The following is a 23,021-nucleotide window of genomic DNA, read 5'->3' as shown; positions in this document are numbered from 1 at the left end:
GCCCTGGCTCCAAAATTTGTGGGAATCCGACCCCTTCCCGGGGAATTTGGCGGGTGCTGGCACCCCAGGGAGTTGCACCCATGTTCTGAAGCACGGGGCGCATCCAGACAGAAGTTCGGAGCTGCTCCTTCGTGCAGGCAAGTTTTTTGCAGCTTCCACAGCTTGTCATCAAAACGCCTGCAATGCTTAACATTTAATCTGGAAACATTACTGTGGAAAACCTGAAAAGTAACGAATACTGTAACCCGTTCCACGTCTGCCCACTGCTCCTTAGCACATTTTTTCTTGGTGGGCAGTTTGTCACTTGTGGAGCGTTTCAGTGAGTGGCCTCCAAAGCCACACTTGCTTCCATTCCCAGCCATTTTGCTGATGGAGCAGCACAGTTGGTAATGAAGGTGCCCATGTCCACCAATAGCTAAAGACCCGCTTGAGCTGAAGCAATCTAATCAAGAGGAGCTGTTTCCTCAAGATCTCCAGTAGATCCAGTGTGGTGGAGTGATTGGAGTGTGGACTAGATGCTCGGAGACCAGGGTTCAAATCTCCACTTACTATGGAGCTCATTGGGTGACTATGGGCCTCTGTAGCTGTTCCTCAGAGGAAAAGGTGGGGTATGTAAATAAACGAGTGAGTAAGTGAAACTGAAATTGGGCTTTAAATAAAATAAAGAATTAATTCAAAGGTCTTATGTAAGATCTTTTTATTCCTCTTGTGCAAGCCTTGGTCAGGTAAACACCACACTTGCACAATACTTTGGTATTAAGAATTAAAAACAAACAAGCAAACAGAATAGTTATTGTCCCCTCCCTAAAGCAGAAGACTTCATTTTTCCCATTGTGAAACATGAAAATGAAGACTGAAGACCAAGTCGCTGGCCAGCAGAGGCAGGGCTTGATGGCGCAAGCACCACCCTGTCTTCAGCCCCTCCACTTGTGGGAACAAGGGAAGAAGGGTGGTAGTGGTCAAATGACCTCTTTGCTCCCAGGCTGGTGCAGCAAAGAGACTTGGATCAGGCCCATTGCCATCACATGATGGCAGAAGCAGGGCCAGCTTGGGATCCAGCAAATCCTGTGCTGATACAGTGCTGCCTCCAAAATACCCCATTTCAGGCAGGGATAATTCTGGTGGTATTTTCCAGCAGATTTAGTGGGCATGTTGGGACATTCTTTGCTGGTGTGGCTTTCCAGTGGCAGAGCTGGGCATGGCTGGGTGGGTGGAGGAACAACTCCATCCCATCCTAATCTCATCCAGCACAGTGGATCAGGATTTGAATTGCTCTTCCCAGCTGCTAACTTGTTCCTGCACACTTCCTGGATCTTTTTTTTAAAGGTGTGCATGCACAGGTAAAGAAATATTTGTATGTATGCATTAGAACCAATGTTAAATATTTGAACTAGCTGTAATAATAAATGCAAATTTCACATTTGTTTGTAATTGTAAATGAAGGATGTATTGAAGGTGGAAAAAAGCGGGGGGGGGGGGGTGTTGTGGTAGTCCTTTTCGGAAAAATCAGCATAGAAAGAGCTAAAGAAGCCTAAAAATGAATTTTTGTTCTGTCAACATAAAAATGATTATTTGCTGATATTAGACTTTGGACCAAACATTTTCTGCAGGATTTTTGATCAAGGCCTTGGAAGTCGAACGTTTTGGAAGTCAAGCGGACTTCCGGAATGGATTCCGTTCGACTTCCAAGGTACGTCTGTATGAGTAATAACTTTATTAGTCAAAACAAAAAAAAATTTTTCCTTCCAGTAGCACCTTAAAGACCAACTAAGTTAGTTCTTGGTATGAGCTTTCGTGTGCATGCACACTTCTAAGAAGTGTGCATGCACACGAAAGCTCATACCAAGAACTAACTTAGTTGGTCTTTAAGGTGCTACTGGAAGGAAATTTTTTTTTTTGTTTTGACTATGGCAGACCAACACGGCTACCTGTCTGTAACTTTATTAGTGTTTATCTAACATGGGGGCAAAATGCAATAAAACAATTGTTGAAAGTACTCTGATTACATGGTACAGAATGTGCATAACATAGCAAAGTTTTTGTTTTGTTTCTGTCTTACCAATGGGTTTTTTAATTTATTACCGTATTTATTTGGAAGGCCCATGTGTGGCTGCTACTCAAAATCCATCTCTATATGGGACATCTGTGTGATAAGCAGCAATGTTTAATGTTTCTCCAGTGGTCTTTTGAAGTGCCATGCAGACCCTGGGACAGTTGAAAGTGGCATGTGAACATGGCACATGGTAAGACCATGACATGTGGAAGAGACATGCAAGAGTTGTTTCCCCATCGGGAGGACTGGAGAGAGAGGAAGACTAGAATCACATACCACCACTATCCTATTGGCATACCTAGTGCAACCTTCCTGAATCTGGTACTCTCTAGGTGTTTCAGATGACAGCTCTCAGCTATCTAGGCTGTACTAGATGGGACTGGTGGGCATTACATTTCAAAACATTTGAGGAAGGCTCATTTAGTGAAAAATTGAATCGATGCAGCTCTGCTAACTCCCAGTGCAGCATTTTAATAGGGTTTTCACCACAGAGTCCCATAAGAGAATTTTTCTGGGTGACAGTGGCTCTCAGTGTTTACCAGAAAGCCAGGCTGTTTCACTCTTCTTTTTCTGTTGCTTTTCTTGTAAATCTATTCTTCACCTGTGTATTTCCACAATGTCAAATTGGTAAATGAAAATTTGAACTGGTCTAGTTTTTTAGAGCAGTTGCATTAACATGGTGATTGTTGTTGTTGTTCTCCATCTGCCTTGAGAGACAATGGAGTGACCTCCCGGGGGCACAAGCCTGGGCAGTATGTAAATGGAAGTCCTGGGCTGCCCATACATCAAGACATCCCCTCGGCCTTGCTAGTGTGGTCCAAAGTGAAGCAGAGCAAAATGTTTGGCTGCAGGAGTTGTTGGAAAGAGGAGCCATCCAACTGTTTTGGGGACTCCACTCTGGATTTGTGTAGAGTTTATTCCTTAGCCTTTTCTTTTCCTGAAGAAATCCCACAAGGCAGTGGCAGCTTAGGATCAGAGTTTTCCTTCTTCTAGATGGGCTTCCCATGTTGACAAGCCCCACCTGCTCCTCATTTCCCTCTATAGCGTATGCAGAAGCCACCTTCTTAACCGATGAACCCACTATTGGTCTCGTCCACTCAATCCACCGGAGCCTGTCATCGCATGCAGGGGAAGTTCCTAACTCCCTGAGGGTTTGAGACCCATTGGTTACCCTCACTGGTTTAGCTGGTCAGTCAAATCCATTTCCTGGAATGCTGATAGCTTCTAGGAGCCACAGGTGAGAGCTGAGTGCAGCGTGAGAACTAAAGGTGGACAAACTGTACTACCCCTCCCCTAATACTCCATGGATTCTCTTCAAATGTATGAGGGTCAAACAGTTTAAAATACGGTTTTGAAACCTAAGAATAACTTGATTGTATTGACACAACCTTTCTGCAGTTTTCCACGGCATAGTGACACAATGTGAGAGGCTGCTATAACAAAATAATATGAAGTGGTGGCAGGCTTACCCTCTGTAGACAGGGAAATATTGAGAACTCATACAAAAGCATGAGACAGCCATAAGACATGTTTTTCCCCCCACAGAAAATGACTCAGTCATTTTCATGAGTCTGAGGCTCCTCTTATGAATATGTTATCAAGCTTTCCCACAAGAATTTACCTGCAAAGGAATCTTTGTGCAGTTGCCATTGCAGGGGATTGTGGGCATGCACATGATTCACAAGTATCAACGTACTCCATAGAACAGGCATGTGCAAGATCCGTTTCAGGGGCCTAATCCGGCCTGCCAGTCGGTTTAATCCAGCCCCAGTGGCAGTTTATTTCCTTGGGTAAAATCCTAAAAATTTCAGTCCAAAAAAAACCTCAACAACGTCAATCCTAAAGAGAGCTCAGCAACTTTGGTCGGCCCTCACGGCCCTTCACTTCATCAAATCTGGCCCTCTTTGAAAAAAGTTTGGACACCACTGCCGTAGAACATCTTCAGCATTTCTCTGCTGATGCACTTTGCAAGGGAGGTTACAGGCAATCCGTCTTTCTGAGAAGCTTCTCCTTTACAGATCCATTATAGAGTTAGTTATTGAGGAACACTTGGAAAACTTTTCAAGAACTCAATACCCCCCCCAAAGCAGAGTTAGAAAGGCACTTGTTTTAGAGTATTGACTGGTTCAAGTGGCATTTTTATATATGAGATTTAAAATAATTTGTTTTCTACCTTAGAAAAATATGGTTCTGCTAGTGAACTTACTGAATTACTGGTTGCATTCACTCAGTCAGAACTAAAAATCTGAAAACATTCAGTTAAACACCAACTCTACAATTCTGTGATTCTGTGACTTTTAGAAGTAGGTTAAAAGTAGGAAAACCACACTTAGTCTGCTAGTAATGTCATGTCTCTTCTTACACTCCAGTTTTGTCTGATCTGTCCAGAAAGAGAGGCTGTTTCTTGAATGGGAAGAAAAATATTCCCAGTTCACAGAAGACAGCATAAACTTTCTAGACAGCTGTAGGTTTTTGCTTTTCTTTTATAGCCCTGTTACTGACCCAAATTCCAAACAATGGTCCGAAAATTTTGGATGGGCTGGCTCTCTTCCAAGAACTTTGTGATCCTTTTAAGATTTGGAGAGTGCACAAGCACCACTGTTCTGTAACTGGTTAAGCTTTCAGCAAAGGACAAGTGTGCCAGTTTGGACTTTGTCACAGATTATGTGTGAGAGAGAAAATATGCAGCGGGTCCACGGAGTAGCAGTTTGTTCATAAGCTACGTCAAGTTTTGGAAAAGAGTAGAAAGCAATCCAGTCTTGAGCAAGTGTCTTTTCATTGCAGAAAATTACTAAACCCATCAGGAGTTCTTACATAGTATGTGAAAGTAAATTTGTTTGCTTTGCTCATAGAAATGAACACCACGGACTTCATGCAAACTTGTGTGTGTGTGAGTGTCAGAAGTCTTGATGAGCTGAGCCATACACAACATGCTGTTAGTAATAACTGGAATTCAGACTCATTAAAGTCATTTTCCAAGGTTCTTTCACACTAGTATCATTTCCAAAGTTTAATTACCTTTAAGATGATATAGAACATGTTAACTATATATGAAAATGAAAAATGAGTCATTGGTTGTAATTTTTACAGAATTACTCTGCAGTAATTAGACGCACTGGTAAGGATGTTGCAGTCATAGGAATCAACACTGGCCCACAAGTTTGTATTAAACCAGTGATCTTGATTGCTGACACTGCCTTATTTGATATTTACAGACTGTTATTCAAAAAGCGTGCAGAGAGGCTTCGACAGTTTTACCCCAACGTAAATTGAGGGCTTACTGTATGTCAAATATATTTGCATGATTGAGTGATCAGATCGTAAGGGCCCCTTTCCCCACTGTCCTCCTTTGCTCCCAGTTAAGTGACATAGTCCAGCTTTTCCCATTGGCCTTGTGCTGAAATGGCTGGTGTCTCTGAAGAAGAACCCTCACAGGGAAACACAAATATCCAATGATCGAGACTGCCATTGGGTCCTGTGGTGGAAGGAGAGTCTTTCATGTGGCCTGGCTTGATGCCCATAACCTTTCAAAAATGGACTGAATTTTGGAGTGCCTGTATTCAGTGCAACATGTGAAACCACTTTCCTTCTACTCTTCCAAAACTGACACTGAATGGTAGTCAGCTATGTTTTACAGAGTAGACCCATTGAAGTTAATCAGTATGGCTAAGTTAAGTCTATTAATTTTATTAAGTTTTAGTAGGTCTACTCTCAGTTAAATGAATGCCACTCAATGAATTTTTTAGGTTGCTCTGCAGAACTTTTCAAAGCCAGAAGTGTTTCTGCAACATCCAAAGCCCAGTGCGCTATGTGCATTCCTCTTCTTCCAGTTGTGGAAGGTAAGCTGTGGTTTCTTACATTGTGCTTCGGTGGTGTGGTTTCAAAGCGCAGTATGGTATGAGAAGGCCCCACCTCTCTCAAGTTCTGAGGCATGTGCAGAGGGTTTGGGAAGGGGGGTGAGTGATTATTATGCTAAGCCATAATTTGTGAACCTCTGGTTAAATACCAATCCTGTGTGAAATACAGTACTTTCAAAGCAGTGAAATCTCAAATGTTCCCTCTTCCTCATCTTTTTCTTTAGACGCAGATTCCTAGAGAGTGAAAGTTGATCCTCTGGTATTTATGTTGATAATGTTTTATCTTTCATGACTTCTGCTATCCCCAGGTTCAGCACCTTTGCACTCTGCCTTGAAGTTTTCTCATCTACTTTTTCCTGCTTAGGTCTACTCTGTTAATGAAAAACACCTGGCACTTGCCATGTTAGATAAGGGGCAAAGAGAGAGAGAGAGCCAAATAATTGCACTAGGGCAGATCTCAAAATGCAATCCAAGCCTTGTTAGGGCTGCTTTTGAGAGTAATGTACAATCTTAAAATGACTGTAGTTGAATGTGCATCTTGGTAGTGAGATAGATACACATACACACACACACACACACACACACACACACACACAATTGTTAAATTACATTTTTAGAAATATTTAGAACTGGAAGAAGGGGTTAGGAATCTGTAAACAATAAAACTGGAGTAAAGTTTAAAGTCACACTGCTTTGCAGACTACACTACTGTATTAGCAATCTGAATAGTTTGTAAGATCGTGTCCTGAGTTGGAGGTGGTTAGGCTTGTCTATAAAAGGTGCTCACAGGTGGCTTTCTCCATGGTGATCACATGATTGAGGGCCCCTCACTTATTTTTGTTTGTACAATGAGCAGACTTTCAATTTCTTTGTTCACATTGCTGAACTATTTAAAGGGCAGATCCTGTAACTATTTGAATACACAGCTCACTGAAGTCAAACTGAATAAAAGCAATATCTGGAAATCCACATAGAATTTCTAACTGCGATGATCAGACAACTGATGTTTTATGAGATCGTTTTCATCTTGGTTGCTCTTTGTTGTTGGACACTGGGATGGGGAAGGGACTGGAACTCTCCATACTTCCACCCCATTAAATTTGAGCCAATTTGCCTTTTTAATTGACTTTAATCAGTGCCTGAAATAGGCAAAACAGGAAGTAGGGTGGTCCCAAAACTGGAGAAAAGTGAAAGTGGGATGGTTAGGCCAGAGTCAGTTTTGGTTTCCTCTTTGTTGAACAAGCATCCTGAATTGCTTAGACAAATCTTATTTGTAGGTTATATTATATCTAGTCTTGATGAGCATTTGTCCTGATTTGTTCATGGGGTGGTTAATATGACAATGGATATTTGTCTTGCATTTATCCTAATTTGCTTATGGGGTGTTTATACATCTTCCTGCTGATCATTTATTCATCCTATTTTTCAAAGTATTTCCCTGTTACTTTCCAAGCCACAAAAGTCCATTTTTTATAAAGTGGCTTTGTTGTGCTAGAATGATAAGAGCACTTTAATTCCTCCTGCAAAATAGTGACAGCGTGGAGGCACCCTTTGACTACTTGAAAAGAAGCAGTCAAAGATATCTGCAAGTGGAAAAACATCCCACCCCACTTCAAGCACTCGCTTTAATTCATTTCTATTACTGTGTTTTTACTTTATATCTGTTTTGATAAAAATTTTAACTTTTATGCTTTGTTATAATCTATAGATTTAAACAAATACTATCTTCCTACCTGTTAGGTTAGAAACGCTTGCCTTTTATAATTCACAGACAGCTTTATTGAGTCCGTAGACCCAAAATGGACAGTAAAGGTAAAGGACCCCTGACAGTTAAGTCCAGTCACGAATGACTCTGGGGTTCTAGCCCTCATCTCGCTTTACTGGCCAAGGGAGCCGACATTTGTCCGCAGACAGTTTTTCCGGGTCACATGGCCAGCATAACTAAGCCGTTTCCGGCGAAATCAGAGCAGCGCATGGAAACGCCGTTTACCTTCCTGCTGGAGTGGTACCTATTTATCTACTTGCACTTTGACATGCTTTTGAACTGCTAGGTTAGCAGGAGCAGGGACCGAACAACAGGAGCTCACCCTGTCATGGGGATTCGAATCGCCGACCTTCCAATTGGCAAGCCCAAGGCTCAGTGGTTTACAGCACAGTACAACAATAGTAAATATCAACCGTTATTAAGGTGTAAGATCAGCCTTACTAGCCAACAGAGGAGCTTTAGCCTGTAAATATTGATTTCTGATTCTCACTGCCTCCGAGAGGAATTTTGCTGCAGCCAATGTAATAGTATTAAACTTATCCTCATGGAGAACCGTGACATAAAATAAGTCATTAATTTTAGGTTGTTTCGTTAGTATTGGATTGATTAGATGCTTTCTAACCTGTTTATACAGATTACAATGCAATAAAATATCTTGGGAGAATGGGCACAGCCTGTCTTGGTATGTGACACCAGCGAATCTTCTCAGCACTTCAGAATGGAAAACATTTAATCTGGCTTTAGGAAACAAACAGTAGTTAGATTCGGTCAAATTTTTAAGGTAGGGAGATAAAAAACCCTGTAGGTATTAGATTCCTGACACCGATGGGCCACAGGTCACAGGCGAGCGATATCGTAAATCACTAAAGGCACTAAAATCACAGTTTTGAGGGCAGAATCATATCCCAGGTGGGTAAGAAAAGATGGTGAAAGGCCTATCAAAGAGGCCTTAAGTACCATGGTTTTTGACCAGGAGCTGATGTACTCCATTTATCAAATGAAGGAGTAAACGTACAGATAAACCCATGAAAACATCAAATTTGTGCTCTGTTTCTCTGTGTTGTACTTTGCCTGTAGCGAGTCTGTACGTCCTGTTCTCTTTCACCCTGTAAGAATGAACAGAATCTCTTTCTGACGGTTTACGGAAGTTGGGACTCCCCCCTCCCTCCTCCTTCTTCAAATCCCGTACTTTGTTTGCAGTTACAGCTGGACTAACAATGCAACATTTGAATTAAGAGATCTGTCAAGTACTGGCACCATAGACAGTTCCTGTATTTTGGCTCCTGAATGTCAATGTAATCCTGTGTGTCACTGTATCAGTGGACTCCATGAACTAGGCTCTCAGCCGACTGTGGAAAAGGAAATAATGTCAAAAGAAGGGAAGTTTGCCAAGGCCTAGATAAAGATGTGCTATTTTAAACAACCCTCAAATTTGTGGGCTAGATATATATAAAATATTAAAATTTTAATAGACCAGTACATTTATATTGGGAGAAAGTTTTTGTTCTACCAGGAAAGTGTTCAGAACCATAAATCAGCATGGGAAATACTGGCACATGTAGAAGCAGCAGCCTAATTATTAAGATTAGGAAAAAGGCACTCTTGGTATAAACGCCAACCTTCCTTTTAAGAAGCAGTTCTGGATCTTGGAGGTACTCTAAAGCTCCTAACGGTACTATAGCCACTCCTTAACAGCATTACCATCTTGTTTAATTTCAGTTTTAACCATTTTAAAATATGACTCCCACTGCTGCATTTTGAAGTACATATCCCAACCATCTAGAGTCCATAAAATGATAGTAATTTGTAAATTGCAAATTCAGTAAAAATATATTAGGGTGTAATTGTGGAAGCTGCATCACGGGAATATTATTTCGAAAGTAAACAAGTAATCAATTTGTGGGGTATAAATAGTAAAACTATCATTATAGAATGGGACATCCCTATTTTTATCGGAGAAATGTTGGAGGGTATGGATTTGTTTGCGTTTATTGTTTGTGTTTTGTGCATTTTGTGTTTAAAATGAATATAACTTTTTTATAAAAAAAATCTCACTAGAATTGCCGAACTATGTTACCTATAACTATGAAAGTTACATCCAGGTGTGGCTCACGTATAGCTTGTAGTGATCATTGCCAGACATTGGCATACAGACAAAGAAGTAGAGCAACTCAGTGGTTATAAATGTAAAGAGTTTTGTTTAGGTAAATTTAGGTAAATGCACAAACACACAATGCGCAACACCTTGCTTGACAACAGCAGTACATGCTGAAAAGGGTTTTAGTAGACAATCAATGCAGCCCGTTTCAGCAGTGTAATGTGGCAGCTAAACAAACTTCTCAGTTGGGTCAACAGAAGTATCCAGATCATGAAAAGTAATGATAATCATAATAATATCATTGATTTATTAATCACCTTCAAAACAACAGTCTCAAGTCAATGGATACTGAAGATAGTTAAAAGCACAAAACAGCAATTGCTGTTATAGTTTCATTTTGCTTTTGTTTTTATTATTCATTTCACGGTTTTATTTCATACTTTTATGTTGTGAATCGCCCTGAGATCTTTGGATAAAGGGCAGTATACAAATTTTTAAAAATAAAACCATACAAAATAGACACTGATGGCAAAGACCTGAGATTTCAGAGAAATGGTGCACAATCAGACCAACCCTCAAGAAGTTGTTTTTGTTTGATAGAGTCCATTTAGTTGAGGACCAGTCCTTAAAAGTCACTACAGCCCTATTTTGGAACATGTCTGAGGGACAGTGGACCGGCCCCCTGCTGAAATAGTTTGCTGACCCCTGGCCTACACTGACCGGCAGCAGCTCTCCAGTATTCAGGCAGGAGCCTCTGCTAGCCCTGCCTGGACATGCTGGTATGCTTTCAAACTGCTGGGTTGGCAGGAGCTGGGACAAAACAACGGGAGCTCACCCTGTTATGCGGATTCGAACCACCGACCATCTGCTTGCAAGGCCACCTGTCGGGAATGTTGTAATGGTAGGGTTTTTCATGCATTGATGGGTTGGATTAAATGATATTTTGAGATCTATTATTCTTATTCCAGATCTATTATTCTTATTCATCATGGCATGACCATCCACATGTCGCTTTTTAAACTGGCAGAAAAAGTGAGGGTTGAGTGTGTCACTATAGTCTGTGTCTTGGCTCTGTGACCTTGATTTGTGGATGATGGCTGTGACTGACGCAATAATTGAAACAGAAACACTCCGTACATGTTCTGAAGCCCCAAGCTTTAGTGGCTGAGTACTGAGTCTTGGCCCAGAAAATGAGATAATATGTGTGTTCTGTTGTTGTACCTTGCTTGAACAAATGGCCCTTTGGCCCTTTCATGCAGCACACAATTAAACTACGGCACTCTCCCACAGGAGGCAGTGATGGCCACCAACGTAGATGGCTTTAAAAGAGAGTTGGACAAATTCATGGAGGAAATTCATGGAGCCATGATGGCCATGCTCTGTCTCCACAGTTGGGGCAGTAAGGCTTCTGAATGCCAAGTGCTGGAAGTCACGGGAGGGGAAGAATGCTCTTGTGCTCAGATCCTGCTTGCTGGTTTCCCACAAGCATCTGGTTGGCCATTGTGAGATTTGGGTGCTGGAATAGATGGGCTATTGGCCCGATCTATTATTTATCATTATTATTATTTATTAAATATATATATATATTGCCCTTCACCTGAAGATCACAGGGCGTTTTACAACATGATCCCCACTCAGCCATGAAGCTCCCTGGGCGACCTTGGCCCAGTCACCATCTCTTAGCCTAACCTACCTCACAGGGTTGTTGTGAGCACAAAATGGGGAGGAGGAGAACCAGGTACACCACTTTGAGGTCCATGGAAGATAAAGGTAGTATATAAATGTAACTCCTCAAATAACTTTGTGTCCCCATCCTGCAGCAGTCTCTCTTAACGTTAGATCTGTAATCTTATAATCTTATATGGTAAAGGTAAAAGGTAAAGGACCCCTGGACGGTTAAGTCCAGTCAAATTGGACTATGGGGTATGACGCTAATCTCGCTTCAGGCTGAGGGAGCTGACGTTTGTCATGTGGCCAGCATGGCTAAACCGCTTCTGGCACAACGGAACACTGTGACAGAAGCCAGAGCACAGAGAAATGCTGTATAGCTTCCTTCTGCAGCAGTACCTATTTATCTACTCGTGCTGGTATACTTTCAAACTGCTAGGTTGGCAGGAGCTGGGACAGAACAACGGGAGCTCACCCTATCATGCGGATTTGAACCACCGACCTTCTGATTGGCAAGTCCAAAAGGCTTGGTAGTTTAGACCACAGCGCCACCTGTGGCCCCTAATCTTCTATGGAGGATTAGGGGGGGGGCTACTATTTGCTCAATGTGCACTTTTGACTGAGGTCAAACAAACAAAGCCATTTATGCCATTGCAGTTAAAATAATAATCATAATAAGTTGGTTAAAATCACCATAAGCAACTTGTGGGATGTATGAAGAGGGGAAAATGCCAGCAGCACTGTCTTTAAAGTGCAATCTACAGGAAATAATAGACCAAAATGATAATATTAAAGGCTCTGGTAGGAAATAAATGGCACTGTGTTGTTGACGGGAAAAGATCTTGGCAAAACTGTTGTGACTGTTCCTGTGGCTTAGAAAGGAATTTCCTACTGACTGGACTAACCATTAAATATGTCTCTGCTTCTAGGAGGAGTTCGGTGAAGCTTTCCCGGAGAAAATGTCAACTTTGGCCATGGAAGCGCAGGGTCTTGACGAGAGAGGAAGTTTTTTTAAGGTAACTGAAAAGTTGTTACTTTATTTTGAGTAGGGAGACATTTTTTTCTTTGACTTGTAAGGTACTTATCTGTTAACTGCTAATTGCTTTCCAACCTCAGTATTTAGACAAAGCTACAATAAGAAAACCTGGCTTTTGAACCATTGAAATTTGTATTTCTGCAGTTCTAGACTTTTGTAATCTTAACAGAATAGAATAAACAATGCTATGTGCTGTATTTGAATCTGACGCTGTGGCCATTTGATAAGAGATCCAGCTATGTGCTCATTTGTAAACATGCTGCTATTTTCAATTTAGCTAGAATCTAGATATTCCAGTGTCTGTTAAATAATTCTGTGGTTTTTATATAGGCAAATACACACTGGTCTCAGCAACTATTAGTTTAGAATGCAGGCATGTACACACGAAAGCTGACATTTAAAGCTCAAGGATGATTAATAGATTGCTGGAGAGCTTTCAGTTTCTGCTGAAAACTTCCTTGATTTCGGGCATTTGTCATTTTACTTTGAGACTGTATATGAACAGCCAGCAGTGGCATGATTTATTCTGAGGAAGATGACTTCAACAGTTTACCACTTAAAATAATGAAACTGAAAACTTTTGCTTCAAATGCACTTCAGCTATGGAATCGTTCTGTAGAAATTGAAGCCAGTTTCTGTGCTTGGCAAGTGGCGCTGAGCTGTCCAGACATCCAGGGGTGGGAGTGAGGGTGTGGGTGGAAGCAGACTGTAAAACAATGATGTTTCCAGGCTATATCTGGGCCAGCTTCCTGTCATTGTCCCACTCTCAACAGGGGCATAAAATGGGCAAGGCTGTACTGTAGGGGTGCTCTGTTTCAACAGAGATGTCATGGAGCAGAATATCAGGCCCATTAAAATTTTTAAGAGTATGTGGTAGCCCCCCCACCCCACCCACCCAGGGGGGAAAAGTTATGAACATTGCAACAAATGCTCATTTGCAACAAATGCATTTAGTTGTAATGCTCATGAAATGAAGTACTAACAAGAATTCTTTCAAAGCATTATTTCTGTCATGCAACAGCATGCTATCACTCTGCTTTGGAACACATTTTTTAAAGAAAAGCCTGACTCGCTTTTCAGATACCTTTGAACTGAATAACTTTCTAAAGAAATGCTTGCAGCAAATGTTATTATAGTTTGCAGTCTTGTTTATTCTGTTATATTTTACTCCAAGAAGACCCATTTATCCTAAATAGAACCCAATAAGGAAGACATGTCTGTACAATATAAATAATGTGATCCCATTGAAATCCCAAGATGAAATTTTGCAGGTAGCTCTTAGAAATATTAAATAACCAATACCATTTTTTTTGAAATTTTTAATCATTATAAATCTTTTAATCACTTTTTAAAAAACTTCAATTTTGTAACTTAAATTTAAAATTTAAAGTAAGTCCATAAGACATACCATATTAAAGCCCATGAAGTTCTGAAGAGATTGGCGTTTTTAGTTTTGATGTATCTCAATCCTGGCCTGAGCTTTTAAGGTTTTTGCGTAGTCTGGTAAGGCCAAATTTGTAATTTTTAAAACAAAATTCAAACCCTCATAACTCACAAATGGGATGAGATAAAAAAATAAAAATTTAGATGTAAACTTACTTTTGATCATTTAACAAGTATGCAAAATATTAAGAAAATTGAATGACACGAGGTAAAAAAGTTGGATCACTTGATAGGGAATGATTTTGCTGATCTCATTCTGTAACATCAGTCTAATTTTTGAACTTTGTTTGTTCTCGCCCCCTTCTTTGTGTAACACCATGCCCCATGCTTGTGTGACTTTTGGGTTGGTCCCAATAAAGGTATCACCCAGTTGTGGAGTCTGGCACTCCTTTTTCTGTCATTGCCTTATCAATTTACTGTTTCCCACAGAGCATTTGAAGCTACCTGTATTTGGATTCACCTTGAATCAGTTCTCGTGTTTTCACCTTGTCTGCTCACTGTGAAAAGAAAAAGGGGGAAGCCATTATTATTTGGATAAATGGAAATGCAGTCATACCTCGGGTTGAATGCGCTTCGGGTTGAGCGCGTTCGAGTTGCACTCCGCAGCAACCCAGAAGTAAAGGAGTGCATTACTTCCAGGTTTTGCTGCTTGCGCATGCGCAGACTCTCAAAATGACGTCACACGCATGCGCAGAAGCGGCGTAAAGCGACGCGCGCATGCACAGACATGCCGTTGCTAGTTACGTTTGTTTCTAGATGCGAACGGGGCTCCGGAACGGATCCCATTCGTATCCAGAGGTACCACTGTACAGTATGCTTTGTAATGTCGTAGGAGAACAATGTGTGGTTCCACTCTTAATGACTGTATTTGCAGTGGAATGTTTTGTATGTGCTACCACAGAGCAAACTTTTTGTCAGCAAACCTTTTCAGCAGGGGCCCGGTCCACTGTCCCACAGACCTTGTGAGGGGCCAGACTATATTTGGGGGGGGGGCGGAATGAATGAATTCCTATGCCCCACAAATAACCCAGAGATGCATTTTAAATAAAAGCACACATTCTACTCATGTAAAAACACACTGATTCCCGGACCGTCCACGGGCTGGATTGAGAAGGTGATTGGGCCAGATCTGGCCCCTGGGCCTTAGTTTGCCTACCCATGGCTAGGGCTTGACGATCGGAAGGTTGGCGGTTCAAATCCCTGTGACGGGGTGAGCTCCCATTGCTCAGCCCCAGCTCCTGCCAACCTAGCAGTTCGAAAGCACGCCAGTGCATGTAGATAAATAGGTACTGCTGCAGTGGGAAGGTAAACGGCGTTTCCATGCACTGCTCTGGTTTCGCCAGAAGCGGCTTAGTCATGCTGGCCACATGACCTGGAAAAACTGTCTGCGGATAAACGTCGGCTCCCTCAGCCTTTAAAGCGAGATGAGCACCGCAACCCCAGAGTCGTTTGCAACTGAACTTAACTGTCAGGGGTCCTTTACCTTTACCTTTTTACTGAAAAGAGGTGTGTCAGATGCCTGCATAGTGGACTTCTGATTGGTGGTGAATGCACAAGCAGAGGAGATAGAAGGAAAATATTAAAGTTATGTTTTATATAGCATTCATTTCTGCACTGCTGTGTGAAGTTGGAGTTTGCTCAGAATGAAATACTGCTTGTATCATCCATGTTTAGAGCTTGTGGTGTGGATCCCTCTGGTGGACAGAACTGTGAAAGATACGCTCTTTAAAGAGCCCAAGATTCCATCATACCTAAACAAAAGCCAGATTGTATGTGGCTGGCTGCTCAATTCTCAGTTGCTCCTATTGAAAGATACAGGCTTTGCCTCACACTCAGCAATCTGCAATGTGGAGTATAGCGACAGCAACACTGTCCATCACCCCCAGAGACTTGCAGGGGGCAAGTTATTCTATTCCAGCAGTATAAGTACACCCTGAGTACTTTTAGCTGAGTGATTACCATTCACTGCTGTGGTAAAAATAAAATAAATTACTGCACTGGGGGCAACTTCCCAGTGGGAGTAAATTGTCTCTGTATGGTGGGCTGCCTGGCTCCATTTACTGTGAATCTATGGGAACCCCTGTGCACCCCAGGGGTTTCTGTAACATAATATCTTTCACTTCTCACATGAACCTGTGTTCTGACTATGATAACAACAGACATTTTGAGGCCGGTATAGCTAAATTGTTGCCTTTATCAAGTGGTGATGCTAAATTGCAGCACAGTGTGCTTTTGTGTCCAGCAGGGGTCACATGAGCACTAGAAGCTCCAGCAAAACCACACTAGCCCAGGCCACAACTTCGCAGATGTAGTGAACAGGCATTGTCTTCAGGGTTCCCTGCCTGTGTAAGTTGTGCCTTGCTAGGTTAGACTGAAAGCCACTTTCTAAGAGTCTCAGAAGACGCTAGAAATTGACGTGGGGTTTGTGTCCTACCTTCCATAACATTCCAACCATCCTCATTCCTTCTATAATGGTTTGAAGTTTTAGACAGAAATCCCTCAGAAGTGAAATTGTGCCCTTGATCCCAGAAAGTGAGCACCATCCCATATTCACCAAATGTGCCATTGTGAACAAACCTGTTCAGCTTTCAAAGGAACCAGAGTAGCAGAAGTGGTGTAATAGATCAGAAGGATTGCTGTATTGTGAAAGTACAAATGGAGAGGGTTTTTTCAACAAAATAACATATAATCCAGGCTTTATTACTGGTACAATGTTAGTGTTCTGTGTAAATTACTACTATATTATTACTACTATATTTTGTCAAAATCTGCTGCTTCTGCTTCAGAATACCGTTTAATTCCTGCATGTGCTTAAGAGGTAAAGTAAAGGTAAAGGAACCCCTGACCATTAGGTCCAGTCGTGACCGACTCTGGGGCTGCGGTGCTCATCTCGCTTCATTGGCTGAGAGAGCTGGCGTACAGCTTCCGGATCATGTGGCCAGCATGACTAAGCCGCTTTTGGCGAACCAGAGCAGCGCATGGAAACGCTGTTTACCTTCCCACCAGAGCGGTACCTATTTATCTACTTGCACTTTGAGGTGCTTTCGAACTGCTAGGTTGGCAGGAGCAGGGACCGAGCAACAGGAGCTCACCCCGTCGCGGGGATTCGAACCGCCAACCTTCTGATCTGCAAGTCCTAGGCTCTGTGGTTTAACCCACAGCGCCACCCGCATCCCAAATCTGCTCTGGGTTCCCACCCAAGAGCTTAAGAGTTATGAACCGTCAAATGAATTGCCAGGATTTTTAGTGAAAGAGAATTATGGTTTTGTTTAATACATGGATCTCTTGTATTTTAACCAATGTACCACTGAGAATATAGACATTGGAACATCATAGTGTGGAATTACGGTAATTTTTTCTAGAGGTGGACCAGCAGATTTCAAGTCTGTTAAATGTTGCAAATTACTTTGTATTCTTTATATAAAAAACCAGGGGATGCCACTCCTACTCGTGTTACTTCCCAACCATTCACAGCTTGTCTATATATTTCCATCTTTGTTTTATTCAACCTTCTGCTGTTGTTTAAAACCACAATTTTAAAACCTGCCTTCTCTTTTGTTCCCATGCCCTGACCATGCAAACTCAGGGTGGTCTCATGCAGCGCTACAAATTCTCCAATGAGGGCTACGTGATGACAGCCTGACATTTTTGTGTATATAGGGAGAAATACTAGAATGCACCTTTGTTTACAGTAGAGGTAGGGAACCTGTGGCCTTCTAGGTGTTGGTGAACTATAGTATTTGACCCGGCTAAGAGAAAGAGTGGAAGACAGGAGTGCCTGGCATGCTCTGGTCCATGGGGTCACGAAGAGTCGGACACGACTAAACAAACAACAAAGAGAAATAGAAACATGGATAGAAAAGTACCCTTTGGTTACCATCAACCAAGACCTCAAATAAACTTTTAAAATAAAGGCTAATTCATTCCTTACTCATGCTTAGGGCCTTGCTGCGTTGACAGGGGAGCAGGCCTGTGCTTTTAACCTCGTCCCTGACATTGTTGTGTCTTTCTGCAACAGCTGTGTGTTGGGCACGGTTGTCCGCAGTGAAATTCCAATGTGCGCACAATGTGCCTGCTTGTGTTGTTGAGTCTCCTGCAGCTGGAACACCTGCACAATTCTGCAGTTGTGTCCTGATAGTTCATAGCTGCCACTTAAGCAGCAGCTCATGCATTGGAATTTCACTTCACACAGTTGCACACACCATGTGGTTGTTACAGAAAAGGAGCAGCAGTGTTGGTGGCACAGCTTAAAAGCTCTCCATCCCCCCTTTGATTTTTGGTAATAGTTTTCCAAAAATGTTAACAATAAAACCTGTTGTTGTTGTTGTTGTTGTTGTTGCCACTTGTTATCTAAAAATAGATAACAACTGGCAAAGGAAGGGTCTGGCCTGGTTTGGTTCTTAGAAACTCTGATCTATTTATTGATGCAACTCATTTCACTAGATGTTCCTAGCTGGGACTGAACGGTGGAATCAGTTTGGCCTTTCCAGTGTGAGGCAACCTCTGTTCTGGCAGGAAATCAGATACTGTTTTTTTCCGGCAAAACAAATAACTTTGCTTCAGTAGTATTTCACATTAATTTGGTAGAATGTCGAAAGAGCTGTCTTTTCCCTTCATATGGAGGGTGTAGCAAACTCCCTTCCCATCTCACATAAGTGAATAATTAAGGGAGCCATCCTATACTCAGGAAACTGACAAAAGCAAGTGGCTGTAAGTGAAGCCACTGCAAAGTTACACAACATCCAAACTCTATTCAGCAGTTGGGCTACTGGTAGCTAAGCCAGACAAAGTCTGGCAGATGGAAAACAAGCCTTTAGAATAGTGTTTGATTTACATCACCCTTTTTTGCTAGCTTAACTTCATATGTTCAAGCTGAACAGGCTAGGATCTAGCCTAAGCAGGCATACCCCCCCCCCCTCCTGCTGGTCCTGCCCCCAGAATGCCCCCTTTAAGGACTTAAACCAGCTTGGGCTCAGCTCAGCCAACTGGAGATGCGTTGGTGTACCTCGAGCCGAGCTGGGGATTGCTACTTCCCCTGGCGTAACCTGGCTGTGCTGGAACAGCCTCCTCACTCAGCCGGAGATTCTCTGGATCCTGCCTTCTCATCCCAGCAGATCTTGCTATAGGATTGCTCCCTATGTGCCCAGCTTAACATTTCTTAGAAGGATGATTGAGGAAATGCTTTTTCGTAGCTTTTATGATATTTTGTTGGGGTTTTGTGTAAGTCTCTTAATGGATTATTTTTGCTGGAGAGGCCACATATAAATCTTTTAAATAAATGTTATCACCTGTTGTTAATGTATTTAGTTTTGTATTCCTGGGTTGTAATCTGAACTATTCTATAAGCCTCCACAAGTTAAATGATGTTTTCCCCTTATCCTGGTCTCTTTTCCTTCAGGAAAGGGAAGTCAAAATGGAAAGGAGCAAAACGGGTTGTAATCTTGAGTGACCCATTTTGCCTACTATTTTATTGCCACACCTCTTCCACTTGTTTGACGTCATACTGTTTTTGCCCTTTCTCTAGCTGATTGACACAATTGCTTCAGAAATCGGAGAACTGAAACAAGAAATGGTGCAAACAGATCTGGTGCTAGAAGATGGACCCACCAGTTTACAAAGGTTAGTAGCATTATATGGCAAGCATTTGGTGTGGTTGTGCTACAGAGGTTTTCCACCATGCTTATTAGTTTTTAGTACTACAACTATGAAATACTACTTGGTACTTTGGCTAAGATTTAAAGCAGTTTTCCATTGACAGTGACTGGTGATCAAAACTGTTGTGTGTTCATTCTTTTTATATGCCCTTTGTGGTAATTTAGTGGTTACTGGGACATAGTTGTCCAACTTAAAGCTAATAGTATGTAGAGTCTTTAAGAACTGAATGTAGAAATGAATCTAGCTTTCAGTTTTAGTTACTGAGAGATTTCAGCCAAAATTACAAAAGAGCATGCACTTTTTATTTTATGAATATATTGAGGGCAGTGAAGAGGGGCAGCTAATTAGGTTTAGACAGGAAATAATTGGTCTGTATGTAGAATTTATGCTTCCGTTTTAACCAGATCTGAGATACTATTTGTGTTTAAACTACTGTTAATTTCAGTAAGAACTGAGATTCTAATAATAATAATAATAATAATAATAATTTATTATTTGTACCCCGCCCATCTGGCTGGGTTTCCCCAGCCACTCTGGGCGGCTTCCATAGAAACCAAAAATACACTAAAATATCACACATTAAAAACTTCCCTGAACAGGGAACAGATGTCTTCTGAATGTCAGGTAGTTATTTATCGCTTTGACATCTGATGGGAGGGTGTTCCACAGGGCGGGCGCCACTACCGAGAAGGCCCTCTGCCTGGTTCCCTGTAGCTTTGCTTCTCGCAATGAGGGAACCGCCAGAAGGCCCTCGGCGCTGGACCTCAGCGTCCAGGCAGAACGATGGGGGTGGAGACGCTCCTTCAGGTATACTGGGCCGAGGCCGTTTAGGGCTTTAAAGGTCAACACCAGCACTTTGAATTGTGCTCGGGAACGTACTGGGAGCCAATGTAGGTCTTTCAAGACCGGTGTTATGTGGTCTCGGCGGCCGCCCCCAGTCACCAGTCTAGCTGCCGCATTCTGAATTAGTTGTAGTTTCCGAGTCACCTTCAAAGGTAGCCCCACGTAGAGCGCATTGCAGTAGTCCAAGCGGGAGTTAACTAGAGCATGCACCACTCTGGCGAGACAGTCCGCGGGCAGGTAGGGTCTCAGCCTGCGTACCAGGTGGAGTTGGTAGACAGCTGCCCTGGATACAGAATTGACCTGCGCCTCCATGGACAGCTGTGAGTCCAAAATGACTCCCAGGCTGCGCACCTGGTCCTTCAGGGGCACAGTTACCCTATTCAGGACCAGGGAGTCCTCCACACCAGCCCGCCCCCGTCCCCCAAAAACAGTACTTCTGTCTTGTCAGGATTCAACTTCAATCCATTAGCCGCCATCCACCCTCCAACCGCCTCCAGGCGCTCACACAGGACCTTCACTGGTTCTGATTTGAAAGAGAGGTAGAGCTGGGTATCATCTGCATATTGATGGACACCCAGTCCAAACCCCCTGATGATCTCTCCCAGCAGCTTCATGTAGATGTTAAAAAGCATGGGGGAGAGGACGGAACCCTGAGGCACCCCACAAGTGAGAGCCAAGGGGTCTGAACACTCATCCCCCACCACCACATTCTGAACACGGCCCAGGAGGAAGGAGCGAAACCACTGTATAACAGTGCCCCCAGCTCCCAGCCCCTCTAAACGGTCCAGAAGGATGTTATGGTCGATTGTATCAAAGGCCGCTGAGAGATCCAGCAGAACTAGGAAACCACTCTCACCTTTGTCCCTAGCTCGCCGGAGATCATCAACCAGCGCGACCAAGGCAGTTTCAGTCCCATGATGAGGCCTGAATCCCGATTGGAAGGGATGCAAATGGTCCGCATCCTCCAGGCGTGCCTGGAGTTGTTCAGCAACCACGCGCTCAATCACCTTGCCCAAGAATGGAAGATTTGAGACTGGGCGATAGTTGGCCATACTGGCCAGGTCTAAAGATGGTTTTTTAAGAAGCGGTTTAATGACCGCCTTTCAGCGGATCTGGGAAGCATTCACCACCCCGCAGAGCCCATCGCCCAGCCCTTCCCGGCTTGCTTTTATTAGCCAGGATGGGCAAGCATCAAGGAGACAGGTGGTTGGTTTCACGCGTCCAAGCAGCCTGTCCACATCCTCGAGGGTAACGGATTGAAATTGATTCCATGCAACTTGACCAGACAGAGCTCTAGCACTTTCCCGCCCCAGCCCTGTTCCCACGGTGGTGTCTAGCCATAATTTACAAACTAGTTTGAAAAATTTCAGATGGGAATAGTGCCCTTTCTGTTTTTCTGCATAACTGCTGATGCTCTCTGATATATCTTTGAATGAAGTCCTGCTGCTGACCAGTAAATTGAAAGATCGTGGGTCAAGCTGAAGTTCATTTTGGATGAGAATGCCAGCCTGGCATGTGCAATGGAAGCCTGGTTAGATGAGGTGTGGGAAATTCATCGCTTTCCAGCTCTGCCCGGCAGATTTCCGAACAGAGTAGCCAATTAGCCCTGTGGAAACAGCAGCAGAAGTGCAATCACCCGTTCATAAAACTAAGTACTGGCCAGGCCTGGTCCCTCCATGAGGCAGGTGGAGGCAGGCGCGCTAGCTTGGCCCTGCAACCATGGGTGCTGCGGTCACGCATGCTGCGGGGGCTGTGCGTGCGGCGTCAGCACATCGCGAGGCGTGTGCGTCAGCACACCCAGCAGCGTGCCCGAGTGACATCAGCATGCCCCATGGCGTCACTCGCACACACCGCCAGGCAGGCTGATGTCGCACGCACACGCCCCGCAGTGTGCCCGGCTGCACGCCACCGCAGTTTGCCTGGCCCCTTCATGGAAGATGTTGTGGGCCCCAGGGAGCCGGTGCTAATGGGTGGAGGATGCAAGGAGCACTTCCGTGAGAGCTCATGCGCCTCCGCCAGAGAAGAGAAGCCAGAAGTCACAGCTGCACAACTCCTGTAAGAGGGGCTTCAGCGGGGGTGGCACACAGCATGAGCACAGGGTGACACCTTCCCATTTCACCTCAGGCAACAAAAGAGGATGGGCTGCCCATCTTTGGCAGTTGCTGAGTTTTGTGTGTGACACTCCAAGATGCTGGTCCGCCATCTACCTTGCTGCTCCATCATCTTCCTTCCAGGCTTGTTGAGGTGGTCTTAGGGCTATGTTAAACTTATTATCCTAGGCCAGTGTTTTTCAACCCTTGACCAACTACATTCTTTCTCTGGCTCCCCTGTGGAAGCCACTTACACTAGGGTTCTGTTGCAGTAAGTGAGGATTTCCCCATTCTGCTTCTGCCCCACCCCTTTTCGGTGCCATTTTTGGCACATGTGTAAGTGGGAGCACATTTGTCAACAGGAACCCAAGCAATGCACCTGCTCTTCAGGGCTGAGCCCCAGGGCTGAGCTGACACAGGGCTGCTCCTCAGGGCTGCCCTTCCCAGATTTAGTGTGCACATGATGGAGAGAGCAAAACAAGGTTAAGATCAGAAGCAGAAATATTTTGCTAT

General features: G+C 43.3%; 1 protein-coding gene across 4 annotated transcripts in view; it reads left to right on the top strand.

Annotated features, from left to right (window-relative positions):
- The window catches only part of RIN2 (Ras and Rab interactor 2), a 70,743-nt gene that overhangs the window by 1,744 nt on the left and 45,978 nt on the right, over window positions 1-23,021 (top strand). For 3 of the 4 annotated variants that reach the window (XR_014550914.1, XM_083624445.1, XM_083624443.1), the window contains exons 2-3: window positions 12,371-12,457; window positions 19,445-19,539. Coding sequence is in view for 3 of the 4 variants with exons in the window: in XM_083624443.1 (XP_083480569.1) it covers window positions 12,371-12,457; window positions 19,445-19,539 (182 nt within the window). In the remaining variant the exon portion in view is untranslated. Of the gene's footprint in view, window positions 1-5,804; window positions 5,893-12,370; window positions 12,458-19,444; window positions 19,540-23,021 lie in introns of those variants that run through there. The other variant, XM_083624444.1, reaches the window with a different exon arrangement.

Source organism: Podarcis filfolensis, assembly GCF_964270895.1.
Source record: "Podarcis filfolensis genome assembly, chromosome: 7".
Classification (NCBI taxonomy): Eukaryota; Metazoa; Chordata; class Lepidosauria; order Squamata; family Lacertidae; genus Podarcis; species Podarcis filfolensis.
The sequence above is the reverse complement of the archived record's forward strand: the minus strand, read 5'-3'. Positions and strand labels throughout refer to the sequence as shown.